The sequence below is a fragment of the Thunnus thynnus genome, chromosome 6 (assembly GCF_963924715.1).
Source record: "Thunnus thynnus chromosome 6, fThuThy2.1, whole genome shotgun sequence".
Taxonomy (NCBI): domain Eukaryota; kingdom Metazoa; phylum Chordata; class Actinopteri; order Scombriformes; family Scombridae; genus Thunnus; species Thunnus thynnus.
Genome location: NC_089522.1, coordinates 25,427,580 through 25,450,724, shown reverse-complemented (window position 1 = coordinate 25,450,724; position 23,145 = coordinate 25,427,580). Strand labels below are relative to the sequence as shown.

Below are 23,145 nucleotides of genomic sequence, written 5' to 3'. Positions count from 1 at the left end.
CTACCAATAGTTTCCCAGGCAACGACACAGAGGTAGACTCACGTACCGGAACAGCACTGCGCAGATACTCCCAAACACTTTTGATTTCCGAATGAATGGATATTTGGCGTTATTTTTGACATTAAAAAAATATTTTTTTGGCCTGGCGGAAGTTCTTGTTGTTATCATTATAGGAGAAACAATGATTCATTAAACGCTCAGTAAACGTTGGGTACAGTTAGACCTAGCAGTCTCCATTAGGTTGGGCGAGTTCAACGTTGTGAAAACAACGAGGGTGTTTTGAATACACGTTTTCAGGTAATTTGTTAGTCTGTCCCTCCCGCCGCAAGAAATAATGGATTAATCCCGGAACTCTATTGATGTAGCACTTTTCTCTTTCTGAAAGTAACAAGGCAATTATTCAACCTATGGTCGGACGAAAGCTTATCGACCAACTAATCGACCAGTCGACCAGAAGACTACGGCCCTATTTCTATCATTAATTTATATGCTGATTACTTTCACGATTAAATAATTCATCATTTAGTTTGGAAAACATCAGAAAATAGTGGACCCATCACAATTTCCAGAGCCTCAAGCTGACATCTTGTGCCTTGAGATGACTTCTGTTGTGATATGGCGCTATATAAATAAAGATTGATTGATTGATTGATTGATCTTTAAATTGTTTGTCTAACAGTCCAAAACTCTAAGATAATCAGTTTACAATCATTTGAAACAGAGAGAAGCAACATATCATTACATTTGAGAAGCTGGAACCAGATGATGTTTGAGCATTTTGAAAAAAATTGTGGGGAAAAAAATCATTGCTGATTCATTTTTTGATCAACTCCTCTATTTATTGCCTAATTGTTGCAGCTCTAGGAACAAGAAACTCCCAAAACAATCCCCAAGTAATAGAAAACTAACATTTTTTATTATTTAGCTAAAAAAAACAACAACCACATAATCAACAAGTTTTTTTCACATTTGTGTAGCATTCTTACAGTACTAGCTGGTGCTACAGTTTTTGATGAGTCAGGAAAAAAAACAACATGTGGTCTTTACAGTAAACGTGTCATTTCCCCTTTTCAACCCACGCAAAGAAATTACACCGAGCCTCAGGGTTGGAAGCATGTCCCTGAGGACGGGCACACACAAAGAACTGCTTGCCCATGTTTGGCCCCTCCTTTTTTACAGTACGGAGCACACAGGGTTCCCCGTGCACTTTACAGGAAGGTGGTGGAGGCGGTCCATGAAGCACTGACTTCCAAAACACTGATGATGCCCCTTTTTTTGCAGCCAAGTGTCCCACAGTGGTCTGAGAGGTTAAAGGTTCAGATTTAGTCTTCATCTGTTTGTCATTGTCCTCTGTGGTACTGCTGGTGCACAGCTGTGGTGAACTATCACAAACAAGCTCAGTATCCTCAGTTATCCTTCCTGTGACTGACAACACATCTTCTTTAGTTGTGGACCCTTTGTGGGAATTGTTTGATGAGGTTACTTCATCCAGGTCGAGTGTTTTTTCACACTGCCTAACAGATGTTTCAGTGGGGGGAACCGCATTTGTGAGCTTTGGTTTGAAAAAGGAAAGGAGGCTGCCCTGTGGCTTTGAAGAAGTCTTTACTGTCTTAACCTTTTTCCCCTTTGGGACAACAGAGTCTGCTGTCAATGTTCGCTTTTTACCAGAGATGTTTCCAGCTCCAGAGGGGTTTATATTCTCCCTTTTTTCCCCCTCTTCTTGAGATCCAGGTAATGCATCCTTTGGCTCTGACTGAATTGATTTCTGGTCCACCTTAACAAGGAAGCGGGAGAGTTTCTGCTGCTTGCCTGCAAACTCTGGCAGGTAGCGTGTGCAGAGGGGAGGAGGCTTGGAGCTGGGCAAGAGAGAGCAGCTCAGTTGCCCCCACACAGGGCAGTGGTCTGACCCTTCCACCTCTGGCATGATGTCCGTTGCCAAAAACTGCTCCTTGGCTAGCTGACAGTCAGCAAATATGTAGTCAATGCGTGTGCCATAGTTGGTCTGCCGAGCTCCAGTGAGGGTGGACCAGCACGTGAAGGCGTTGGTGCGAGTTGGGTGGAAATAGCGAAAGGTATCCATAAATTTTCCACTGTGGGTAGTATCAGTTACCTCAGATGCTTCATCAGGTTCCTCCTCATTACTTTCCTCTTGTGCGCAACCATGCAAAAAGCCATTCAGCCATTTCCTGCCAGGATTTTCCTCAAAACCATCCTGAGTAATGAGAAACAAAAAAAGAAGTTATTCAAGATGTGTATGCTGATACACTGTGCACATTTGGCAACCTATCACTGTACATTTAATGTAATATTAAACATGAAGTGTGTGTGTGACAGTGTTCCAACCTTTTACTTACAATGTCACTGGGGTCACAGTGGTCTATTGGTTGGTGAGATGTATTTACATCTCCTAAAACAATCACATGGCTGAAAAATAGAAAAGAAAATACAGTTAAGAAGGAATAACAGAGTAAAAGCTGCAATATAACACTCTGATGACACATTGTCTAGTTTAATTTTCTTTCTAAATACAGAATTTCTTTATATACCATTAATCTCACCAAATTGTGAACTGCTTTAAGTTTCACTGAATTTTACTAACTTCTGACATGAATCATGCATAAAAGCTCACATAGAGTAGTTTTGCTTTAAAAAAAAAAAATGCAGCCATGAACTGGTTTGTTTAGAAATTAGAACAGTTCCATAGCATCTGTGGTAAAAGCAGCAGGATACACCTGTGCCCTACTGTAACTACTATCTTTTTTTCAGTTTGTGGAAACCGCCTCAACTCTCACCTCCCATCTTTTAGTATTGTTTCAGCCCGACACTGAAGCAGCTTGTAGAACTGCAGTTTGAACTGCTTTCGCTCCGGCTTTTCAGGGTCAGCTCGTGGACAGTATACATTAATTACAGTAACGGTTTGCATTTTGTCCTGACACCTGTAGGGGTATAAGAAAATCAATAAGAGATACGGACATCTACAGTTTATATCTTATTTACAAAATGCACAAACACATTGGTAATGGCATCTACAGTTTACAACTTGAAGTACAAAATGAAGTACACACACATACTGGAATTTCTCTTGTAGCCTTTATGAACAATGACGTTTTGATCAAGGACTTACATGACTCTTGTCAGATGAAGATCTAAATCTAGCTGCTAGAAAAGGCTGCAAGGGATATTCCAGTGCGTAGATGGTTGCTCAATTCTTTTCTAAGACATCCATACATGAACACAGATAAATACTCATTACAGACACAGTAAAACATGCTTCCTTCAAGGACACCTCAAAGTAGATTATTTTTTCTTACATGACTCTGTGCTGTGTGACAACAGCTCGTCCTTCATTGTCTAAAAGCTGCAGCTCCTCGCTAGAAAACTCAGTGTGGTCACCGTAGCATCCAACAGCCCCCTCATGGTTGGTCAGCAGACCTGTGAGACCCTCCTCGGCAGCAAATGGAGTGGCACTGTCCTTACAGTAAGTGGCAACCCCTGTGCACATCAGGAATGGGAGGTGAATTAGTTTGCATGGTGCAGCTTGTGTGTCAGCAGCAATCAGAGCAGGTGTAACAAGGGGCAGTGACATTAACAGGGATCTTCTATTAGACTTAAAAATCACTGCTCATTCAGTGAAGTTTATTTTAGGTGTCTTCTTGTCTGGGGTCCCTGACTTTACGTGGGGAGGGATATTTCAAAAACAAAAAAAATTCTGTCGTGATTGAAAGACACGAGATCAACTGTTATGATAGTGTAATGAACCTGAGTAGCCGCTGCGTCCTCGACTGAAGCTGAAATAGGAGTTGTAGCCGTCAACAATTGCAGTTCTTTCATCAAGCAAGTCTCCTGTTAGGGGGATAAAGTTGGGCTTTAAATTACATCTCTTTCATAACAGTGGCACGTTGTATATCATCCCGCGTTTTGCAAACTCCTAAGCTAACCAACTTACTTGTCACTTTTGTCTCCTGAACACATATAACATCTGCGTCCAGTGAATCAAGAGCCTTTTTGATTCCGCCTCTGAACGTCCTGATGCCATTTATATTCCAAGTGACGACCTTCATTCTGCAAAACTATATGTTGTAGCAATTGATTGAACAATTGTTAAACTAGCCAGCCCGGAAGTAAAAAGGAAGTCAAGAAAGGCATGAGCGGAAGTGTATTTGTCGACTTATATTTCGTCACTTTTCTGCCATTTCATGTTTGTTGATAAAGTACAATTAGTGTGTTAATTACATCAAGGTTCAATTTTTATACGTAGACAGACAACATAGGTCGTGTCCGGCTAAATAAAGAAAATAAAGACAGTTTCTTCGTGAGGTTGCATTGCGCCGTTGCTAAGCTAGAGGGGGTACTCGTGCTTTCACATTTTCGGCGCGCTTTTGACACTCGACCTCGCTGGGAAACGAGAGAACCGGGTGGGAGGAAGGGAAGCGGCAGGCGGCTCAGTCACCCTGTCCTCCCGGCTGCGGACGTGATTAGCAACCGTTGCTACTGACAGCACCCGAAGCGTAGAGTTAACCTAACGTTTGCTGGCGACCGGCGAGCCCCATCTTTGAAATAAAACCGAGAGGGTAAGTAGCTAACGTTAGTTTGGCTGATGGTGTAGCTTTATAAGTTAGCTAATTAGCCTGACTGGGATCCGAGTGACGTTACGACAAGAGAACAACCCTGTGAGTCGGGTAATAGATCTCGTGTATGCCGCTAAGCCTATGTAAATTTAGATAATTACACAGCTACGAAGCTAGCGAGCTAAATTCTTCTACTACTACTGTGGTGTCATTTGCTGCGTCTGCGGCTAAAGCTACTCTTGCTAACCCTCCGGCCGTGTCATGTTTGCAGCCTGGTGACGTCTCGTATCTTGTATCCCTGTCAGAATACGTTTCAGTCCTTATTTAAGATACCTTACTTTGCAAACTAGGGGACTTGTAGGCTGCCAAACATTTGGTAGCCCCTCTTAATTCGCTCACAGTTGAAGCTGCGATGAACAGGTTTGTGGGCTGGGGGATAGCAGATGCTTACGGGATACATCATTTGGAACCGGACAACTGGCAGCTGGTGTGTCCATCTTCGGTCAAAGAAGAGGATGTGAGGAAATAGGGGGGGAGTCTGCCCCACCCATGCAACACGGATGCATTTACAGTCACTTTGTGGTGGACACTTGGGGGGCAACGAGACTCACACCAGCTGTCATAACCGTGTAGCTAACATTAATAACTCTGCTTATTCTGAAAGATAAAATGGTGCTGATGCGACTCTGTTGATAATAACGTTGGTCAGTGATGTGTACAGGCTAGACTTGCATCCCAGTTTAATAGTGACAGTCTATTAAAGGATTGGTTCACAATTTTTCTGTCTTAAAACAACGGTCATTTACGCATATAAACAGTGAAAGAGGTTTTCCTCGCTGTAATCGTTCCTTCTGTTCTTACTGACTTTAAAAGATCCCCTTCAAATTCAATGTAAGTGACGAGGGGGCAAAATACACACAGTCATTTTGTGCAAAAATGTATTTAAAAGTTTATCTGAAGCTTATATGTGGCTAAAATTCCCTCTTTGTGTTTCCTTGGACAGTGTTTCCCTGTTGAGCTTCTGTGGAAGCACAGTAACATAAAGGGGGACTTTGGCACTAAAAAGACTGTAACATTGAAAGATATCTACATGATTTGACTAATTTGGACAGCTGAAGCTTCATATTAATTATGAACAGGAGGAATGATTATGGCAAGAAAAAAACTATTTCAATATTCATTTGGGCACCTGACTATTGTTAAAATTAAAATACTTGTTAAAATTGTGAACCTGTCCTTTAACTGTGGGGAGCCAAGGAATCATCAGTAACAATCTTTAAATACAACAAGCTACTAACTGCCTACCTAACAAGATGAATACCAGTCACATTTTTGATGTTGACTCAGATTGTATGTAATAACTGGCTGGTATTCACCCGTAATCAATATTTACAAACTGCAGCAGTCAAGTACTTTATGGCTTTAGTGGCCATTTGGCCTTTTGAGCTGAAATACAAGTGTTTTCCCACTCAACCAACCTCAAAAGTTAATCTTGCCCTATGCATTTTGTTCAATTGGTGTCACATGATTTATACAAAATCTCTGCCACCCTAGCTGTTGTTCTAAGTAGTTTACATAACCACCATCTTTGTGTTGTGTGCTTTGTAGTGTGGAGTAATGAGAGTGGAGGAGTGAAGGACGTAGGTGTCCCGGGAGAACATTGGCAGACAAGCAGGAGGTCAGGCAAGGATGCTGGAGGCAGATGCAGACCCAGCAGGTGCAGCACTAGTGGGAGAAGGGGAGGCAGAGATGGGGAGCGTAGACATGAAGGCTGAGGTGCTCCGGCTGACTCTCGAGCTCCAGGAGGCCACAGAGGAGAAGCTACAGGCGGCCCGCTATGGCCTGGTGGTGCTGGAGGAAAGCTCTGCTCTCAAGGTGAAACACAGGCAGCTGGAAGAGGAACATGAAGCCCTCAAAGTTGAGCTACAGCAACTCAAAGAGGTAGGAACACCCAAGGCTTTCTAGTTATATTTAAGCAACATATTGTATAGATTTTTCATCTACGCTTGTGAAGTTATCTCCACCCGCATTCCAAGTGTTATTTTCTGATAACACACTACTGCTTTCTGAGCTTTGTTTTTCCCGACACATTTGTTTTGCACATTCCTTATTTTATTTGTTTGCCTTAATAAATAAGATTTAATCTTTACTTCAAACAGGTTTTGGTTTTATGATGTGCTGTTACTAATCGAAACAAGCATTTCCCGAATTCATATTTCACAATGACTTTGTCAGAGGACTTCATGAAGACTAGATTAGATTTAAGATTTTTCAGTTAGGTGAATTTCTCATGTTGACAGCTTATTCCAGTGTAATCTGGGTCAAGCATGTTCAGAGGAATTTCACAGAATGTTCGAGGATGTTATTTGGAACAGGAGGAATGAACACAACAATGGTTACTGTCTTTTATATTTCTGAAATTTGTAAACAAATGTAATATACCATTGCATTATTGCAGGATGCAATCAACAAAACAGAGTAGAGCAGTAATAGCATGGCTTTTTATTGTTCACTTGCTTCACCATTGTACAAAAATGATAAAATAGAATTACCTGGTTTCAGATGACAATGTTAGCAAAATGTAAGTACAGTGAAAGTGTCAATGACTGATATTTTATGAGGACACAAACCCTCTGCTGGTGCTGCTCATTTTAATTTAACACCTGGGGAGCTGCCTTGCGGTGTGCTATTTCTATAAAGATACCATTGTCCCTTAATCTGTGCAAGTGACCTATGACGCAAATTCGATTGCTCATCCCTTACGTGTTTTTTGATAAGTCTGTCTTTCAGTGTTCACAATAACCATTCTGTTACAGATGTGAACCCATATTTTACTTCCAATGAAGAGGCTTGTGATCGCATGCTGAGTCAGTTTTGCTCTCATAATGTCATCTGATGCTGATGGCATCGGGGAGAGAGGGGGGGGGCTGTTTAGTGACTAGGACAGCCTCCTTAACCAGTTAGTCAGCATATCCGGTGCTGCAATTTCTCTGTCCATCTTAAACTGATTTTGATACGTTTTGACGGCATTATAGGATTGAATTAGAGCCGGATAGTCAAAATAAAAAGATTAGACCGATGTGTCAAAGCTCAGATTATAATGTATCATAATGCTTTTCACAGATGTATTAAAATTGGGACATACAGTATGCTTCTCATTGCCTTAATAACAAACTGTAACTCCCAGTATTTTTTATTTTCATGTATTTTTTTAAATGCTCACCCTCTCTCTTAATAATAAGTGACCATTCTGTAGTAAAACTGACAACCACCACATCAGCTGTGTTTACACAAGTGGGGAGTATAGGTTGCACAGTTAGGCTGCAGCTAAAGGTGCATTTTGTAAAAATATTTATGACATCTTTATGTTCGTGCATACGTTGACATAGTACTGAAATGACTGATCTGTGAAGGGTTTCCTGAAGTAAATGTTGTCATAAATGCACTATATGGGCCTTAAAGGTATTTAGTATCAGCGGAACAGGCTTTATAAAACTGGTTTATGTAAGAAGCTAATCCCATAAAATTCAATCTCATCATGTGGGCAGATTTTTGGTTTTGCAATAGTTCTCTCCACCTGGTTAAATTGAGAGAAATAAATGTTTAAAACCCTGCTTACAAACTGCAGGACATTTAGCAATACATTAGTGCCAGAGAAACAGTAAAATTGGTCCATACGGATGTTTTATAACCGCATGTCAAGCAAAGCTCTTTATGTCTTAATGGACCTAGTGGTACAGAATTTCAGCTATTTTTTATAATCTGCATAAACCTCATTTCTTGGCTTTTTACCTACCTAGGCTTTGGCAGGGTTTTAACAAAGCAGAGCGGACTCATGTGTTGTAAATTAGAATCATTATATAACCACAACATGATGTTCAGTTGAGCATGTTTAGTAGCATGTTCATTTCATTTAACACCTTATTTGATAGTTCTGACATCCACAGTCATTGATGCATAATGTGTCAAGGTTACTAATTATGGCAAGCTGTGAAGAAAAGCCTGGTACTACAGTGTTAAGTGTAATGTATTAGGCTCATGTTATTACATTGGCTAGATAAAAATATATTGTGGAGCTGCTGTTGGCGTGTAAGGTTACTGAACCATAACAGCTATTTCCTCTGTGTGATCAGGTTTCAGATGATGGCTGTTGGGGAAGTGGTATTTCCTTTCCTTTGTCTAAAATGTCTTCTTTGCTTGCCTTGATATGAGTAACACAGCTACTGTTGTTCCAATGTGTAATATACTGTAGCCCACAAGATACCGCAAGTTTTGCCCTTTCCTGAACCCTTTTTTGTTTCTGTAAAGGCATTTGCAGATTCTGTGAGTAGCCAGAAGCGTGCAGCTGCTGATGGAGAGTGCCGGGAGGAGAGCTTGCTGCAGGAGACTGCCACTAAGGAGGCTGCCATGGCAACCCGCATGGATGAAGTCCAGGCAGAGCTAAAGCAAGCACGCCTTGCTCTGAGCAATGCCCACGCAGATATCGATAGACTTGGGGTGGTCTCCACCCAGCTAAAGAAGGTATGGTGTGCTTAAAATGTACACCTGTACACTGGTGGTGTACTGCATACTATCAGGCCCCATCTCCTCGTCACCAGAATCGCTGGTGGATATATTAATTGTGTAAACTTACTTCCAGAATAAAATAAACCTAGCTTGACATGGCATTGGCAAGTGTGCAGTTTGGATTTTGTACTTTGCACTGATTTCACACTGGAGTTTTGTTCTGCAGGAGTGTGAGTGTCTGGAGGCAGAGAAAGGCCATCTGAGGGATGAGATGAAGGAATATAAAGTACGTGAGCTGCGCCAGTTGCAGGATAATGGCGAGCTAGAAGAAGAGAACATATCACTGCAAAAACAAGTCTCTGTGCTCAAGGAAAACCAGGTCAGTTATCACTCAAGCTACAACTTTTCCAAATACATTTAAGTTGAACCTACATGCTATAATTGGAAGTGGATATCCACAATGAATAACACTAAGCATACAAAATAATGTGGAAAAAGGCATTTATATCAACATTGTCCTATATTGTTGTGTTTTCCTGTTTATTGCCTGACATTTGTTCCTGGATTTATATACTATTTGTGTTAGTCAAGGACCATACCATCACGCACTTACCTTTCCTGCCTGACAGCAAAACTGCTTTGTATGCAACAAACTTCTAATCTCTCTCACGTGTTTGTTGACATAACGTCACAGCTGGGTTACAAATTGCCCTCTGTTGAAGATAATGGACCAGTCTGTTCCTGGGTGATTAATGTAGTTATTTCCAGAAAAAGAAGTAGCCCTCACAGAAGAGGAGAATAATTCATCTCCTGATTACCATCTTTTTCCATTTGTCAGTGAATTCCCTGAGAGCCAGACACCATGTCCAATGAAACATCTCACTGGCAAAATGCAGTAAGAAGTAAAGACATAATTCTAGCTACAAGTAGCACTATGCCAACAAGGGTCCAGTCTAGCAATTTTACAAATGATTGTGGGACACTACATTTCACAGTATATATATTGACTTTTGAGTGTTAAGAGAAATAATGTCTTGGAAATGTATTATTACATTGTTTTACTTAACTTTAGCCTCGAACAGTTGGCAGCAACTGACAAGGCTATGTTCAAGACCAGATAAGCTTCAAATGCTTCTTAATGGATGAGATTATTTTGAAGCCGGCAGTATTTAGTTATGCTGGAAAATGCTCTGAACGCATCACGATATTGTGAGCAAAGCTGAATGCAGAGCAGCATTTAATAACTTATCAAGAATGCCTCACAATCTAGAGTAAATATTTTTCTTTTCAATTAATATGATTCAAATGGTGATAATGTTATCTCGGAATAACAGATTACATTATTAAAAGGATTAAACTAATTCTAATGTGTCCCTGAAATTCTAGTTGGCTGATTGGTTAAAAAAAAAACCTAAATAATAATTTCAACAAAAAGTGTTTTGCACTTAAATCTTTGTTGGTAAGAAAATGAAATTTTGAATTTAAATTATAGTTGTGTATCATTCAGGACAATAGCATACAATAATTAACTTTTTGAAGGTTGTTTATATGATTTACCATAATTTTGCAGCATTAGAAACATTAAAAATGCAGGCCAAGAACATTCTTTAAGAGATAAGCATACCTCTCAAATGCTTCACACATAGATTCTTGGACTTAAGTCTCATTTTATGTTCTGCATCATGCTCCACAATGTTTTTACTGTTTCCACACATCACTGTTAACAACTGGATATTACTGGTGAATATGGTATGCCAGTGATGTTGGGTGCATATATTGGTACGGTTCTGCTCATTAAACATAAAAGGGACTTTTAGGTGATAATTGTCAAATGTCTGTTATGAAAATGAAACCTTATTAAAACATCCCAAAGAGCAGCTGTAATTGCTTTGACAGGTGTCTGCAAGCGAGTTCTGCAGTTAATCACTTAATAGGTTTTAGTGTTTCAAATGTCAGATTAAATGTCATATGTTCTGGCTCCGCTGATCTCCGTCCATGACCACTTCTAAGTCTAGTGCAGGCTTGTTAGTGTGTGAATGATGTTAGTTGATTTTAAGGTATAACCTAATCTAACCTCTACTTGCTTTTTTTAATGTTTACCCACAAATGATCAGTCATACACCATCAGTTCTAAGATACATGTTTTAATTTAGTATATATAGTATTAGTATAGATCAGGGAGGGGGACAGAGGACATGCCATATGGGTCTCTAGCCAGGAGACCATCTAGGTGTGACTGTTACACTAGTATACTGAATGCACTGATAGGTATATTTGCATGTTGGGGCTATAATGTGCACACATATTAAATAATATTACATAAAATGTCTTGTGGTTGTGCCTCTGGACACATTTCAGGTTGAGTTTGAATCGATAAAGCTGGAGCTGACCCAGAAGAACGAGGAGCAGGAGGAGCTGCGAGCTCAGATGGATGAGGCAGCAAGGCTGAGGGAGATTGCGGAGAAGCAGCTGGATGAGGCCCTGGAAGCCCTGAAGGAGGAGAGGGAGCAGAAGAACACACTACGGCGAGAGCTCTCTGCCCTGACCCTTAACCCCTTTGATTCTGTGGGGAACCTGGAGCTCCACTTGGAGCAGCTAGATGATAGCCAGGAGGAGGGCCAGGGGGGAGGGGGAGAAGGTGAAGCTGAGGGAGAGGACCAGGACAGCGGCTTTAACAATGGTCCTGGGTCTGCTCCCGGTTTTGCTCACCCTCCTCACTTGACGGGCTCCAAAAGTAATGGCCTCATCCATCGCTACTCCACTCCACGCAACAGTGACGTGTTCCTGCGTGCGCCAGCCTCTGGGCTGGTGTCGGACCTGCTGAGTGAGCTACACTTTTCAGACAGTCAGAAACTAAAACAGCAACTCTTACAGGTAGGCAACAAGATAACATGCAGCACTCTTTTAGATAGTAGCCATGGTATAGTACCAAAGAAAAATACTAGGAATCTTTCATACTATTGTAATTTGTACAGCCTATCTTGAGGGTTTCTGGCTGTTGGTCAAACTAAACAATTTTAGGACCACATTTGGGCTCCTCATGCTTTACGCTTCAGATATTTAGTTGCCATTTTTACAATCTGTACAGTAGATCAGTTTATAATGAAAATAATCATTTGTTACATTTGTTACAATCTTACTATTATGTCAAAAGGAGGAAGAGGTTCCTCATCACCGGCACAAGAACATTCTCTGAAAATAGTTCAGTAGTTATTGTGGTATTAAAGGTAGAATCAGTGATTGTAATCTAATACAGTAGCTGTCTGTGTGAGGAGATGACAGTCTCCCGTCAGCAGCCGTTGATTGGTGGGGGAGAGAGCATTTTCTCATGGAACAGATGCGCTTACTTTTTATTAAACGTGTCAAACCACATTGAATCCGAGACAGTCTCACGTTTAGTGAAGCATAATCTGAGCAAACAGCTGTTTAAATCACACAAATATCCCACTGTTTATGTGTTTTGAAGTTATTAACCGTATCAATGAATCAATAACTACAAACACTATCAATTTCTTCCCATGGAGCTGACATGCAAACTATTTTGGTTCAGTAAATTTCTGCTGCCTGTCTGTCAGCCTGGGGAAGGTCCTCTCAGCTCCCCAGGGGCTGCAGCTGACAGACGGCTGCATCTGTGGACAGAGACGCTGAATGCAGGTCGAGTGAGAAGTGGGGAGGCCGGGGAGAGTGTAGACGGGCTGTTGTGCTCACATGAGTTTCTGAAGGAGCATGAAGGGAGGGCTGTATTTGTGTGGGTGTTTAGTTCAAATATCAAAGATCTTTCTCCAGAGCGACTGATTCTACCTTTAACCTTATGGTGACGTCTTTGGGGTTTTAAATGTGAGTTTTTGAAAGCATAGAGAGTCGTTGGCAAGGAGCACCAAATGGCTCCTTCACAATACTTATACTAATACTATACTGCTTATACTAATACTTAACACTCATTTATATAGAATCTATATTGAAATCATTTTCATGGTTTACAGAAATACATTTATATCAAGATGAAAGCATCTGTTCTTATCGGGCTAATTCAAAAGGCTGCCACCTTTTTGCTCTGCTGAGTAGTGAGGTTTCAGGCAGGTTAGTTTGTTTGACTTTGTTGTCAGGGCTGTCTGCTTCCTGCTTTAGACCACATCCGCTGCTGAAGGAGTGAACCTTTCTACATTGAGAAAAATCACCACCAATGGAACCAGATTTTGTAAACTCCTCATATAGTTATACTATATTTGACATACTGTAAATATATATATATATATGTGTATATATACATATATATACATATATATATACTTGACAAATAAAGGGCACTAAAGAAAATTCAGAATGTCTTGAACTGTCATCCATCTCAGCCTGAAGGAAATATATTATTGATGATGCACTTAAATTGGGGGTTGGGTTTGCAAGCTTCTACCCAACAGATGTTGGGAGTGAGGAGCTGAATGGGGTCAGCCACTGTTTTACATGAAAAATGCATTAAGAGCAAAGGTGGTTGGGTGAGAAATTCGTGTCACGGAACTGTCCTTTTGTTCTGTGGAAAATAATTGGCAATCAGTATTGGTTTATATTTAAACCTTAGTGGCTGAAATGGATGATTACTTAAATTTATGTTCAGATTAAAGTAAGTTTGTCTTCAGACAATATTTACATTAAATATGTTTTTGCTTTCTGTAATCATTGCTCCTGTTTATAATGGTCATTAAAAGATCTCTTCCTAATGTGCTTTCAGTGTAAGTGATGATGGACAAAATCCACTCCTTTCATCCAAAAATATTTTCAAAAGTTTATCTGAAGCTAATATGAGGCTTTAGTTGTCCAAATTGATCAAATGAAGTGGATATCTTCCAAAATTACAGCCTTCTTTGGGCCTTTCTGTTACTATCCTTCCACTACAGCTCAACAAGGAAATATGCTATCCACAGAAGAAACAAACAGACAATTTTGCCTCAGATTAACTTCTGAATATATTTTTGCATAAAAGGCGGAATTTGTCCCCCATCACTTGCACTGAAAGTGCATTAGGACGGAATCTTGAAATGGTCAGTGTGAACAGGAGGAAGGATTACAGCAAGCAAAAGCTGTTTCAGTGTTCATTTGGGCACCTGACTATTGTTTTAAGACAGCTTGAAAAATTGTGAACCTACCCTCATAAGTAATTTTAGCAAATTTAAGACATTATGTGCATATTGTTTACTGAGAAGTTTTTTTTGTTTGTGTACTCAGGCAGAACGAGAGAAGTCATGTCTGACTGACAAGGTGGAGGAATTGCAGATGCAGCTGGTAATGTCCAAGCAAGCCCTCAGTCAACAAGAGGACAAGGTTGGATCTCTCACGCAACAGCTAGAGGCTGTGCAGAACCGCCAGCAGCACAACCAGGAAGCAGACGACCGGGGCGAGGATGAGACAGAGAATGGTGATGGTGGCGATGCCGTATTTGACTACGAGGTAGACACCAAGGGCAAGGAGGTGCTGGAGGCACGCATGCGTTCGGCCAGCGAAGAGCTCCTGAAGCTGCGAGATGAACTGTCTCAGGCAGGTTCTCGTTATAACACCCTGGAGCAACGATACAAGCATGAGAAGGATCGGTGGAGGACAGAGGCCCAGGAGCTGGCTGACAAGATCCGTCAATGCATCAAGTCCAGCAAGCAGGACCAGGAGCGCATCGGTGAGCTGGAGAAGGAGATCGGAGCCACACGGAAAGTGGCAATTGATTCCGAAGGGCACTTGAGCGTGGCCCAGGAAGAGCTGCTGGCCTTCTCCGAGGAGCTGTCCAACCTCTATCACCACATCTGCGTGTGCAACAACCTGACACCCAAACGGGTCACCCTGGACTATTACCGTGATAGTGCCAGGGCAAGCGGCGGAGGAGGAAGCGTGCGAAGGTTACATCACGTCTACCCCCAGCAAAACTCCCAGAAGAAGCCACGAGCCAATGACATGTTCGTCTCCAAAGCTGCAGCATTGCAGTTTATGGGAGAGATGGACAGCGCAGGACCCAGTGGAGACTCTCCTAGTTGCCCTGGATCCCCCACCTTGGATTTCAGGGACCCTTCCAACGTTCGCAATTTGGTAGCAGTCATCCGTTGCCAGATCAAACACCTCCGGGTAAGATAACATTGCTTATTACATACAGTATGTCAGACATTCATTAGAGCGCTACTTTACTGCTACCCGACTGTTTGTGGACTGAAAGTGGAAACTCTCTAACTCCCTCATTATGGCTAAATCCCTTAAAGCCAGGCTCTTGCTCTGGGCAAAGGCCATTCCTCCTGAACATATTTCTTGCTGGACCTAATGCTCAGCTCAGACTGTTAAATGTAGCTGAGTAGCTCTCGTGTCTACAAATCCAGTGCCTGGTGTGGACCTTGTTGACACGTGTGTTTGGGTTTGAATGGATTGGATTATCAGAGTTCAAAGTTGAGTTGTGGCTTCCACTACAGACAATCCTCTCAAAAACCAGCAGTGTCTGGAACATTGGTAATTTGTCTTTTAAATAGTGAAACACATTTTTAAAAATGCATATAGTTGCTGTTTTACACGTCTTAAGATTAATTTCACAAGTGTATAATATTGTTAAGACATCTGAGATTAATTTTGAACATTGTAGACAGCTTATTTTGTATTGGGCCATTGTTGGTAATGTGATATTTTGACATATTCTATATGAAAAATACACACACCAATTAGGGCTGTCGTGGTGAAGGAATCCCCCCTGCGGTGATTCAGGGTGGCTCACAGCAGTATGCGGTCTATGCGGTATTACAACTTTCTGTGTGTGTGAAAATCAAGGTATGTTGGTCTGATTATGAGTCGGGCAAATGGAGCAGCAGTACCTGACAAACACAGAAAAGACTTTAAATTGTGTTGTGACAGGAAACAACGTTGGCCTACAGAGTTCCCTTAAACCAGTTGCTTGCCATCCACCGTAGTTGTCTTGTCTATAGTGCAATATTGCGGTTATTGCGACAGCCCTAACTCCAGTTCTGTTGGACAAAAAGTTTCCCCATGCTGAACTTGAGACCAAATTTGACCTTGTCAGTGAAGCATGAAGACATTTAACTCACTTTAATGAATAACTTCCTTTATATTCCCTCAGGTGGCAGTGGACCTCTGTCGTCAGAGGGGTGCGATGCCATACTCAGGACTGAGCAGCAGCGGAGAGTCAGAGCGTGATGCTGAAAGCCTGTTGGATGAAGTATTAAAACTCAAGTCCCTTCTCAGCACCAAGAGAGAGCAGATTGCTACCCTCAGGACTGTCCTCAAGGCTAATAAACAGGTAGGTCACAGCAAGCACTGGCTACGCTGTAATGTTTTTTTTCCCCACCAAAGGTTATTGCTCTCAGTCAACCTGACTCATCAAGGACTTTCCATAAAACGTAATCCTGTAATGTCAAAGGTCAGTGTGCAGCTTTTTGTAGCTTGCCCTTAAAAACAAGCTTTCCCTAACTCTCTGATATGAGAGGCCTCATCTATTTCTTTGTGTATGTACAAGAAATTCTGAAAAACAGCTGCCTTGATACAGAGATTGTTGCAGAATTTTGTTTTCCTTCTGTTGCCAATATTTGTTATTCATTCTTTTTAAAACTGACCAAATTCAGTATTTTTAAAATTTAATTGATTGTGCTGATAAGGTAAGAGAGCAAGTCTTTTTTCCTTCAGCATTATGCATGTGTAATATTAATATAAACGATACAGTTGACCTGAATCATCAGTGTCTAGACAGTCCCTGTGGCTCACATGGGTCTGCACCTTGACTAGTGTGATGTTTCTCTCCTCAGAGATTGAGCTCCTTCCCCCTTCCCTTTCCTGTGCTTCAAGCAGTGCGTGACCTGCTTCTGTCATTCTCTGAGCTGTCACTCTCTCTTTTATACACACACACACATGAGCACTCAAGGTAATCTGTTTAGCTGGGCAGTGCTCGTACACAGTAGTTTACCTTCTCTCTGATTTCTAGGACTTTGTTGGCTCCAGTTTGTGCCTCTCATGTGATCATGGTATTTACTTTAAAGACTTGATGATAGCACTCAATTCATAGACATGTAAAAGGTGTTCACAAAAGATGGGAAAAGTAGGGCATGTTGTAGTCACATGAAATAGGAATAAAGGGATGTAGTATTAATACATCCATAGCATTGTAACAGTTATGGCTTGTTTGATCATATCAATGTATTGGGTAATCAAATCTAGAACACACAGAACAAAATGTATAACACTTGGCTGGTGATGTTTTCTACCCTGCATCAGGCGTCTCCCTAGATTTAGTGGGTATGATGATGCTATCAGTTTGAAATAAGTGTATTATTAACATACTTTGCCTATTGTATATCTGTAATTATGCACGAGAATATACAATTTAAAACCCTACTTTGAAAGGGGTATGATGATGCTATTGTATTTTTGTAAACGCAGACTGCAGAGTTGGCCTTGTCCAATTTGAAAACCAAGTATGAGACTGAGAAGAGCATGGTGTCAGAAACTATGATGAAACTGCGGAATGAGCTCAAAGCCCTGAAGGAAGACGCTGCCACCTTCTCTTCACTCCGAGTCATGTTTGCCAGCCGGTAAGATGTCCTTTTTTATTTAATTTGTGACCAGACATCTGAGAGAAAAGCATTACATTCAACAAGGTTATAAAAGAAAAAAGAAGATGAAGAAAGGATGAAGCGGATGTTTGCTTTTAAAATGTATTTGAAGTGAAAAATGGGAATTAGTTCTGAATGTCAGGTCTGTTCTTCTTTGCCAGTATTCTTCATGCATAGTAATGGTGCTCTTGTTGTGGTACAGCTTTTGCTACCACTCATGTAATAAGCTTACCATGCTTATTACGCCTGTGGACAATCCACTGGTTCATGTGAAGATTACAAACCACATGCTCTGCCCTGTGCTGTCGGGGGAGGAGGCAAGGACAGATTTGTCCCATCAAGCCAGGTCACCTTAGAGAAGGAGAAGCCTAATGTCTGTGGGAGAGGGATGGGGTGTTGGATTTGTGGGAAGACTCTGTCAAGGGTTAAACTTACAAACCACAACACTTTACTCACTAATCAATAACCTCTTCCAAGCATCGGTTTGCATGAGTCATGTGGGAAGAGTGTTTTTGTACTGGGTTGAGTGAATGATCTAATGTTTTTTTTTCTTGGCTTTTGCACTTTTTTTGTAATGGGCAGCAAAGGTGTGTGAATTATTAGTTATTTAATGCCTGAGACACTTCTTGGAAACTTGTTGCATCAGACTGTCTAGCCCCTCTTCAGACAGTTATGAGCTGGTATTTGATTATCCTTAAGAGGGATTGGAGCACAGACAGTGGTCAAGGACTACTGCTGTCTGTTGCAATAGGCTAAAGATTACAGCTTAAAAAGATCCGCTTTCTTATAATTATGTTTCGTAGTGCCATCATGTGGATGGCTGAAGTTACTGCATGATTAGTAGGGTATATGGTGCCTGAGGATTGCTCATGTTATTCAACAAGTAAGAATATCAAACTTTTTGGTAGCAGTTTCTCAAGCATTAAAGATTTGCATATTTTCTGTTTCATATCAAGGTAAATTCAGTTTTTGCAAACAAAAAAACATAACCAGTGTGAAGACGTCACTTTTTGCTTTCATAACTTGTGATGGTATTTATAATTATGTAATTATTTGGGTTTTTTTTTTAATCTAACAAGTAATTCATTAATCAAAAAACAGCTAGATTAATCAATAATGAAAATAATCTTTAGTTGTGTTTGGTCACAGTTGGTTTGTGTCATGTTTAACATGTTTGCTGTGTGTCTCTGGCTTTGTGCTCTTAATTTATTTGTGCCTGCTTGTGCATGTTGCATCTTTTTATTTTGTGTGCGTCTCTCAGGTGTGACCAGTATGTCACCCAGCTGGATGAGATGCAGAGGCAGCTGGCAGCAGCCGAGGATGAGAAGAAGACACTGAATTCTCTGCTGCGTATGGCCATCCAGCAGAAATTAGCTCTTACTCAGCGTTTGGAGGACCTGGAGGCCCCTCTGTCTCCCCACAGCTTGAGCAGCAGCCCCCGTCGCTCCAGAGCCAAGGAGTTGGCCACCAAGTCAGGCCGAGGTCCACGTAGCCCCAGAAGCAGTCCTGCGCGCCCCCCAGTGAGGAGCAGTCCACGAGCTAGCCCGGTTCTCGGCAGTAGCGTTCCTGCCATGGCCACGCACCACCTGCGAGCTCTAACCCGAAGCCTCCACACAAGCCCTGTAAGAACCCCTCTCTCTCTTTGTCCTGACAAGCCCATCCAGACAAGCAGCAGGTCTCGCCGAGGCAAAGGTCTGCCACGAGATGCCACGTTCATTAGAAGCCATAGTGTCAGTGATATTTTTAATACAGAGTTGAGTCCTGGCTATTCCCCGACACGTAAGAGCTCCACCAGTTCTGTAAACAGCGAGTTATTGGTGAAAACACAAACACAAGTAAGTGATTCAAGAAAGGGTGCGTCAGGCCGGAGAGCTTCTGTCCCTACACGTCAGGACACCTTCATCACAACTCGTGTTGTACCGGCCTCTTCCACCAAACTAAAGGCCTCTTTGTTTTCATCCATAGATAATCTAACCTGTTCTAATGCTTTGTGTGTGTATCCTAACACGTCTAAAGCATGGGTTGAAAGTAAACAAATGCCTGATGTAAAGCCAAACTTAGATGTTTCTGTGCGAAGAAAACAACAGTCAGCTCACAGGTCTAAATCTGTGCAGGCAGCAGCTGCATGCTGTAACACCTTTCAGTCAGGCACAGTCTCTTCTCAGGTGAATGCAAAATCTCCAGAGGCCCTGACAACCACATCTCTCCCTGGTCACAATCCACGTAGTAAGACCAGGATGACTGGGATCTGTAGAGAGTCCAGGGGTATATCATCCACCTCTGTTAGTAGAACCGTGGAGGAATCGCACACTAGTGTCAGTAAGAGTTCTGCTAACAAAGCTCAGGCCCCATCTGCCAGAGCCAGAAACTCACACTCCAAATCATCTCGCAGGCGATGAGATAAAGCACCCAGCAGATTTATTCCCAGCACTAAACTTCTTATCTATATCAATACATTATGTCATACTGTAAATATTAAATAAGCTTTACTTCATGCTGTAAGATATTAAATAAGTTACTACTTGGAACAATCACATGTTTTTGCAGATTTTGGTTAGATTATAATTTATTGAGGTTAAAAATTATTTGTTTTTAATACATGTGTTACATTTAAACTGATAGAGCCCCTAAATTGCCGGATCCTTTTATAAGTCAGTGTGTTGTACTAATCTGTTTATCCTTATTAATTATCCTCATTTTTCTGTTCATTATTTTTGTTGTTGAACTAAATATGTTTTCTTTCTTGTCTCTGTTTCACCCTTGTCTCTGTAGCGCTGAAACACTCCTTCCATTACTCCAAACCCCCTCTTCTTCATAAGGACCTGTCTTCATGTTGACTCCCCGGCTCCCTCCTCCTTTCGTGACTCAAGACATCCTGTCCATCCCAGATGTGATGCTACATTCCCCACTCTACCCACCAGAACCATGGATTAAAAAAGTAAAAAAAAAAAAAAAAAAAATGTAAAAAATAATCAAAAGAAAAAATTTTAAATCTCTCATCCCACCCTCTTGGTCTTCTCTGCTTAAAAGCGGAGAAGCCTGCATGCAGCCTGGAGAAAGATGTTATTGACTGTGTCTTGTCCCAAGTGGTTTCAACTTCCATCTGGTCTTGTTCAAGGCTGTGTGTTGTGGCGAACCATTGACAGTATTTATTCCAGAACACCAGACTTTCATGTACAGTATTTTCTGTCCTCCGACTATGATTCAAGGCTATAATCTGTTCCAAGGCTGTATGTCTTTACTCTCTTGCCTTTAGTCTGGCATCCTGGTCAGGCCTGTCTGGCGTCTTTTAGTGTCAGTAAACCATTAGCTCATCTGTAGTAACTTCCCCCCGGTAGTGTTTTTATAGAACAATGCAGCCTTACTAACAGGACTGCCACCCCAACAGTAGAGAGCTTGCTATCGTCTTGAAGTTCCTCCCTTTTACTCGTGGTGCAGTTACATGCCCCTTTTTTTTATCCCCGTGATGTGTCTGACCCTTTGGCTTTGGCCTATTAGCCACACCCTTTAACAAGAGGTCAGTAAACATGCCATTTCATTGATGGAAATAAATCAGCCATAAGTTCACCACCTCAGGTCAAACACCAAGTAATTAGATACATGATTTGGGAGATATTTAATGTGCATCTTATTTTGCAAACTATGCAGACCAATTCAGGACAGTGCCTGTATACTTCCTGTTGTTCAATAGGATTAAGGTGGGTTTTGAAACTTGCCTTCACTTTCAGTCAATAACAGTGGCTGGCTGCAGCTAATTTACAACAGCCATTTAGCATCTCTCACAATAACCAGCTTTTGGAAGTCATCTGTGGGTGCAAGCATCCCCATTGGCTGATAATGTACTCTCCTGCTTCTTGGACTTTGGGTTTTAAATGATATCATTTCATATCACTCAAGAATTTCAGTGGCTCAGTTTACCTGAAACTAATATTAACACGTTGGACCACGCTCGTTTCTCTTGATTACATAGTTACGAGAACAATTCTCATTCCACTTCTGCTTATTCCTCACTCCTTTTAACAGCTAAGCAACAATGTTAAAGTGTTGTGTTTCATAATTTAATATCACCATGCTTTTGTGTGCTACCAAAGTAAGCATGTTGTAATGAACTAGTATTACCCACAGAAAGCTACTCTCTTCTGCTGTGGCAACAGCATCCTTTGTTTTCAGTTAGGAATACTAATCGCGCTTGCAGGTTGCCGTTAGGGTTGCTGCTTGTAGAAAATTGAAATAATAATAATAATACTAATAACAATGTCCCGTGATTTCTAAAAGCATTACACAGTGCTTTACATCCAGGAACACACAGTTCAAATACTCACAATTCAAATAAAGAATAAATAAATTCATGAAAATAAAATATTTTAAAGTGAGAAGTAACTCAAACATGACATTGCATTGCTAGTTGGAGCTCCATGAACATGGGCCCTGGATTGCCAAGAAAAGACACAGAAAAAAAATACATTAGTCACCATTTAGATATATATATATATATCTGTCAATTGGCCCGACATGGGTTGCTTATAAGTAGTTTGATGCCGGGGCTGTGATTTGAGAACAGTACCACATATATAAACATTGTCACTGTAACGCATTAAGTCTCATTAAGTGCAGTTTAAATTCAAATTGAATTTACCTGATGAGACCAATTATCATTTAAGACCACATTTGGAAATGGCTGTTTAAAAAAAAAAAAAGAGAGAACTGAATACAAGGCAAGGAAATGTTGAAATGTCCATTTTTAAATCTCAACTGTCCTGTGGTTTACACATCCTGCTGATTGATCCCTGCCGCTCCCCAACCTTTTTTTTTTTTTTTTAATTTTTAGTGCCTTGGTTTTGATCTTGTCTGTTTTTAGACTACATCACATTTTCTAATTAGATGCAACTATTCAACACTGTAGTTGTGATTTTTTTGAAGGTATTTGCTTTTGAGGAAACTCATTGAGCAATGTCAGCACTGAATTAAGTGATATCTCATTTTGGTAGAATATTTTCACTTTTTAGCTCACATCATCAGTATTAACTAATTAATTAACAGGCAACATTTGACATTAGCATCTCGAAAAAGTGGTTAAAAGACAAAGTGACTGAAAAGATCATGAATACAGAATTGTAAGTATAGTGTGTTAAAACATAGGTACAATGTTATGATAATGTTTGGAAAAGTTTTTGAACTGGTCTGCATAGCTGACTGTTCATGAACGTCTGCTAACAAGTGAAAATGTTTTAACATGATGTCATATTGCTCTGAAGGTTGTAAATGGATTTCTTAATCTATTTAATTCACTCTGTTCAGATGTGTGTGTATAATTTAATTACCATGGTTGTATAATATTTTAACTGTATGTATTTATGTGGTCTGCATTCTGTATAAATTGTTCTAGAAGATGTCATGCAAACACTCCGCATAACTTTTTAAGTGTATGCAAATTCCTTTCATTGACCTGTGAACCACTTTTTTCTTGAAGAATAAAACAAGCCAACACTGTA

General features: G+C 40.9%; 2 protein-coding genes across 3 annotated transcripts; one reads left to right on the top strand and one right to left on the bottom strand.

Annotated features, from left to right (window-relative positions):
* Positions 1-894: 894 nt before the first annotated feature.
* apex2 (APEX nuclease (apurinic/apyrimidinic endonuclease) 2) lies at positions 895-4,159 on the bottom strand. The gene is made up of 6 exons (XM_067592935.1): positions 3,947-4,159; positions 3,760-3,843; positions 3,312-3,492; positions 2,793-2,936; positions 2,355-2,424; positions 895-2,212 (listed from the first exon to the last, which is right to left on the bottom strand). The coding sequence occupies exons 1-6, from the start codon at positions 4,059-4,061 to the stop codon at positions 1,058-1,060; spliced, it is 1,749 nt and encodes a 582-aa protein (XP_067449036.1). The 5' UTR covers positions 4,062-4,159; the 3' UTR covers positions 895-1,057.
* A 207-nt stretch (positions 4,160-4,366) lies between these two features.
* Positions 4,367-23,145, top strand: zgc:162200 (uncharacterized protein LOC558638 homolog). 2 transcript variants are annotated; one of them, XM_067592933.1, is made up of 10 exons: positions 4,367-4,571; positions 6,177-6,509; positions 8,877-9,089; positions 9,301-9,453; positions 11,433-11,948; positions 14,295-15,176; positions 16,168-16,347; positions 17,481-17,632; positions 18,915-19,275; positions 20,426-23,145. In XM_067592933.1, the coding sequence occupies exons 2-10, from the start codon at positions 6,258-6,260 to the stop codon at positions 20,429-20,431; spliced, it is 2,715 nt and encodes a 904-aa protein (XP_067449034.1). In that variant the 5' UTR covers positions 4,367-4,571; positions 6,177-6,257; the 3' UTR covers positions 20,432-23,145. The 2 variants fall into 2 exon arrangements, with proteins under 2 accessions (XP_067449034.1, XP_067449035.1); XM_067592934.1 differs by lacking the exon at positions 18,915-19,275.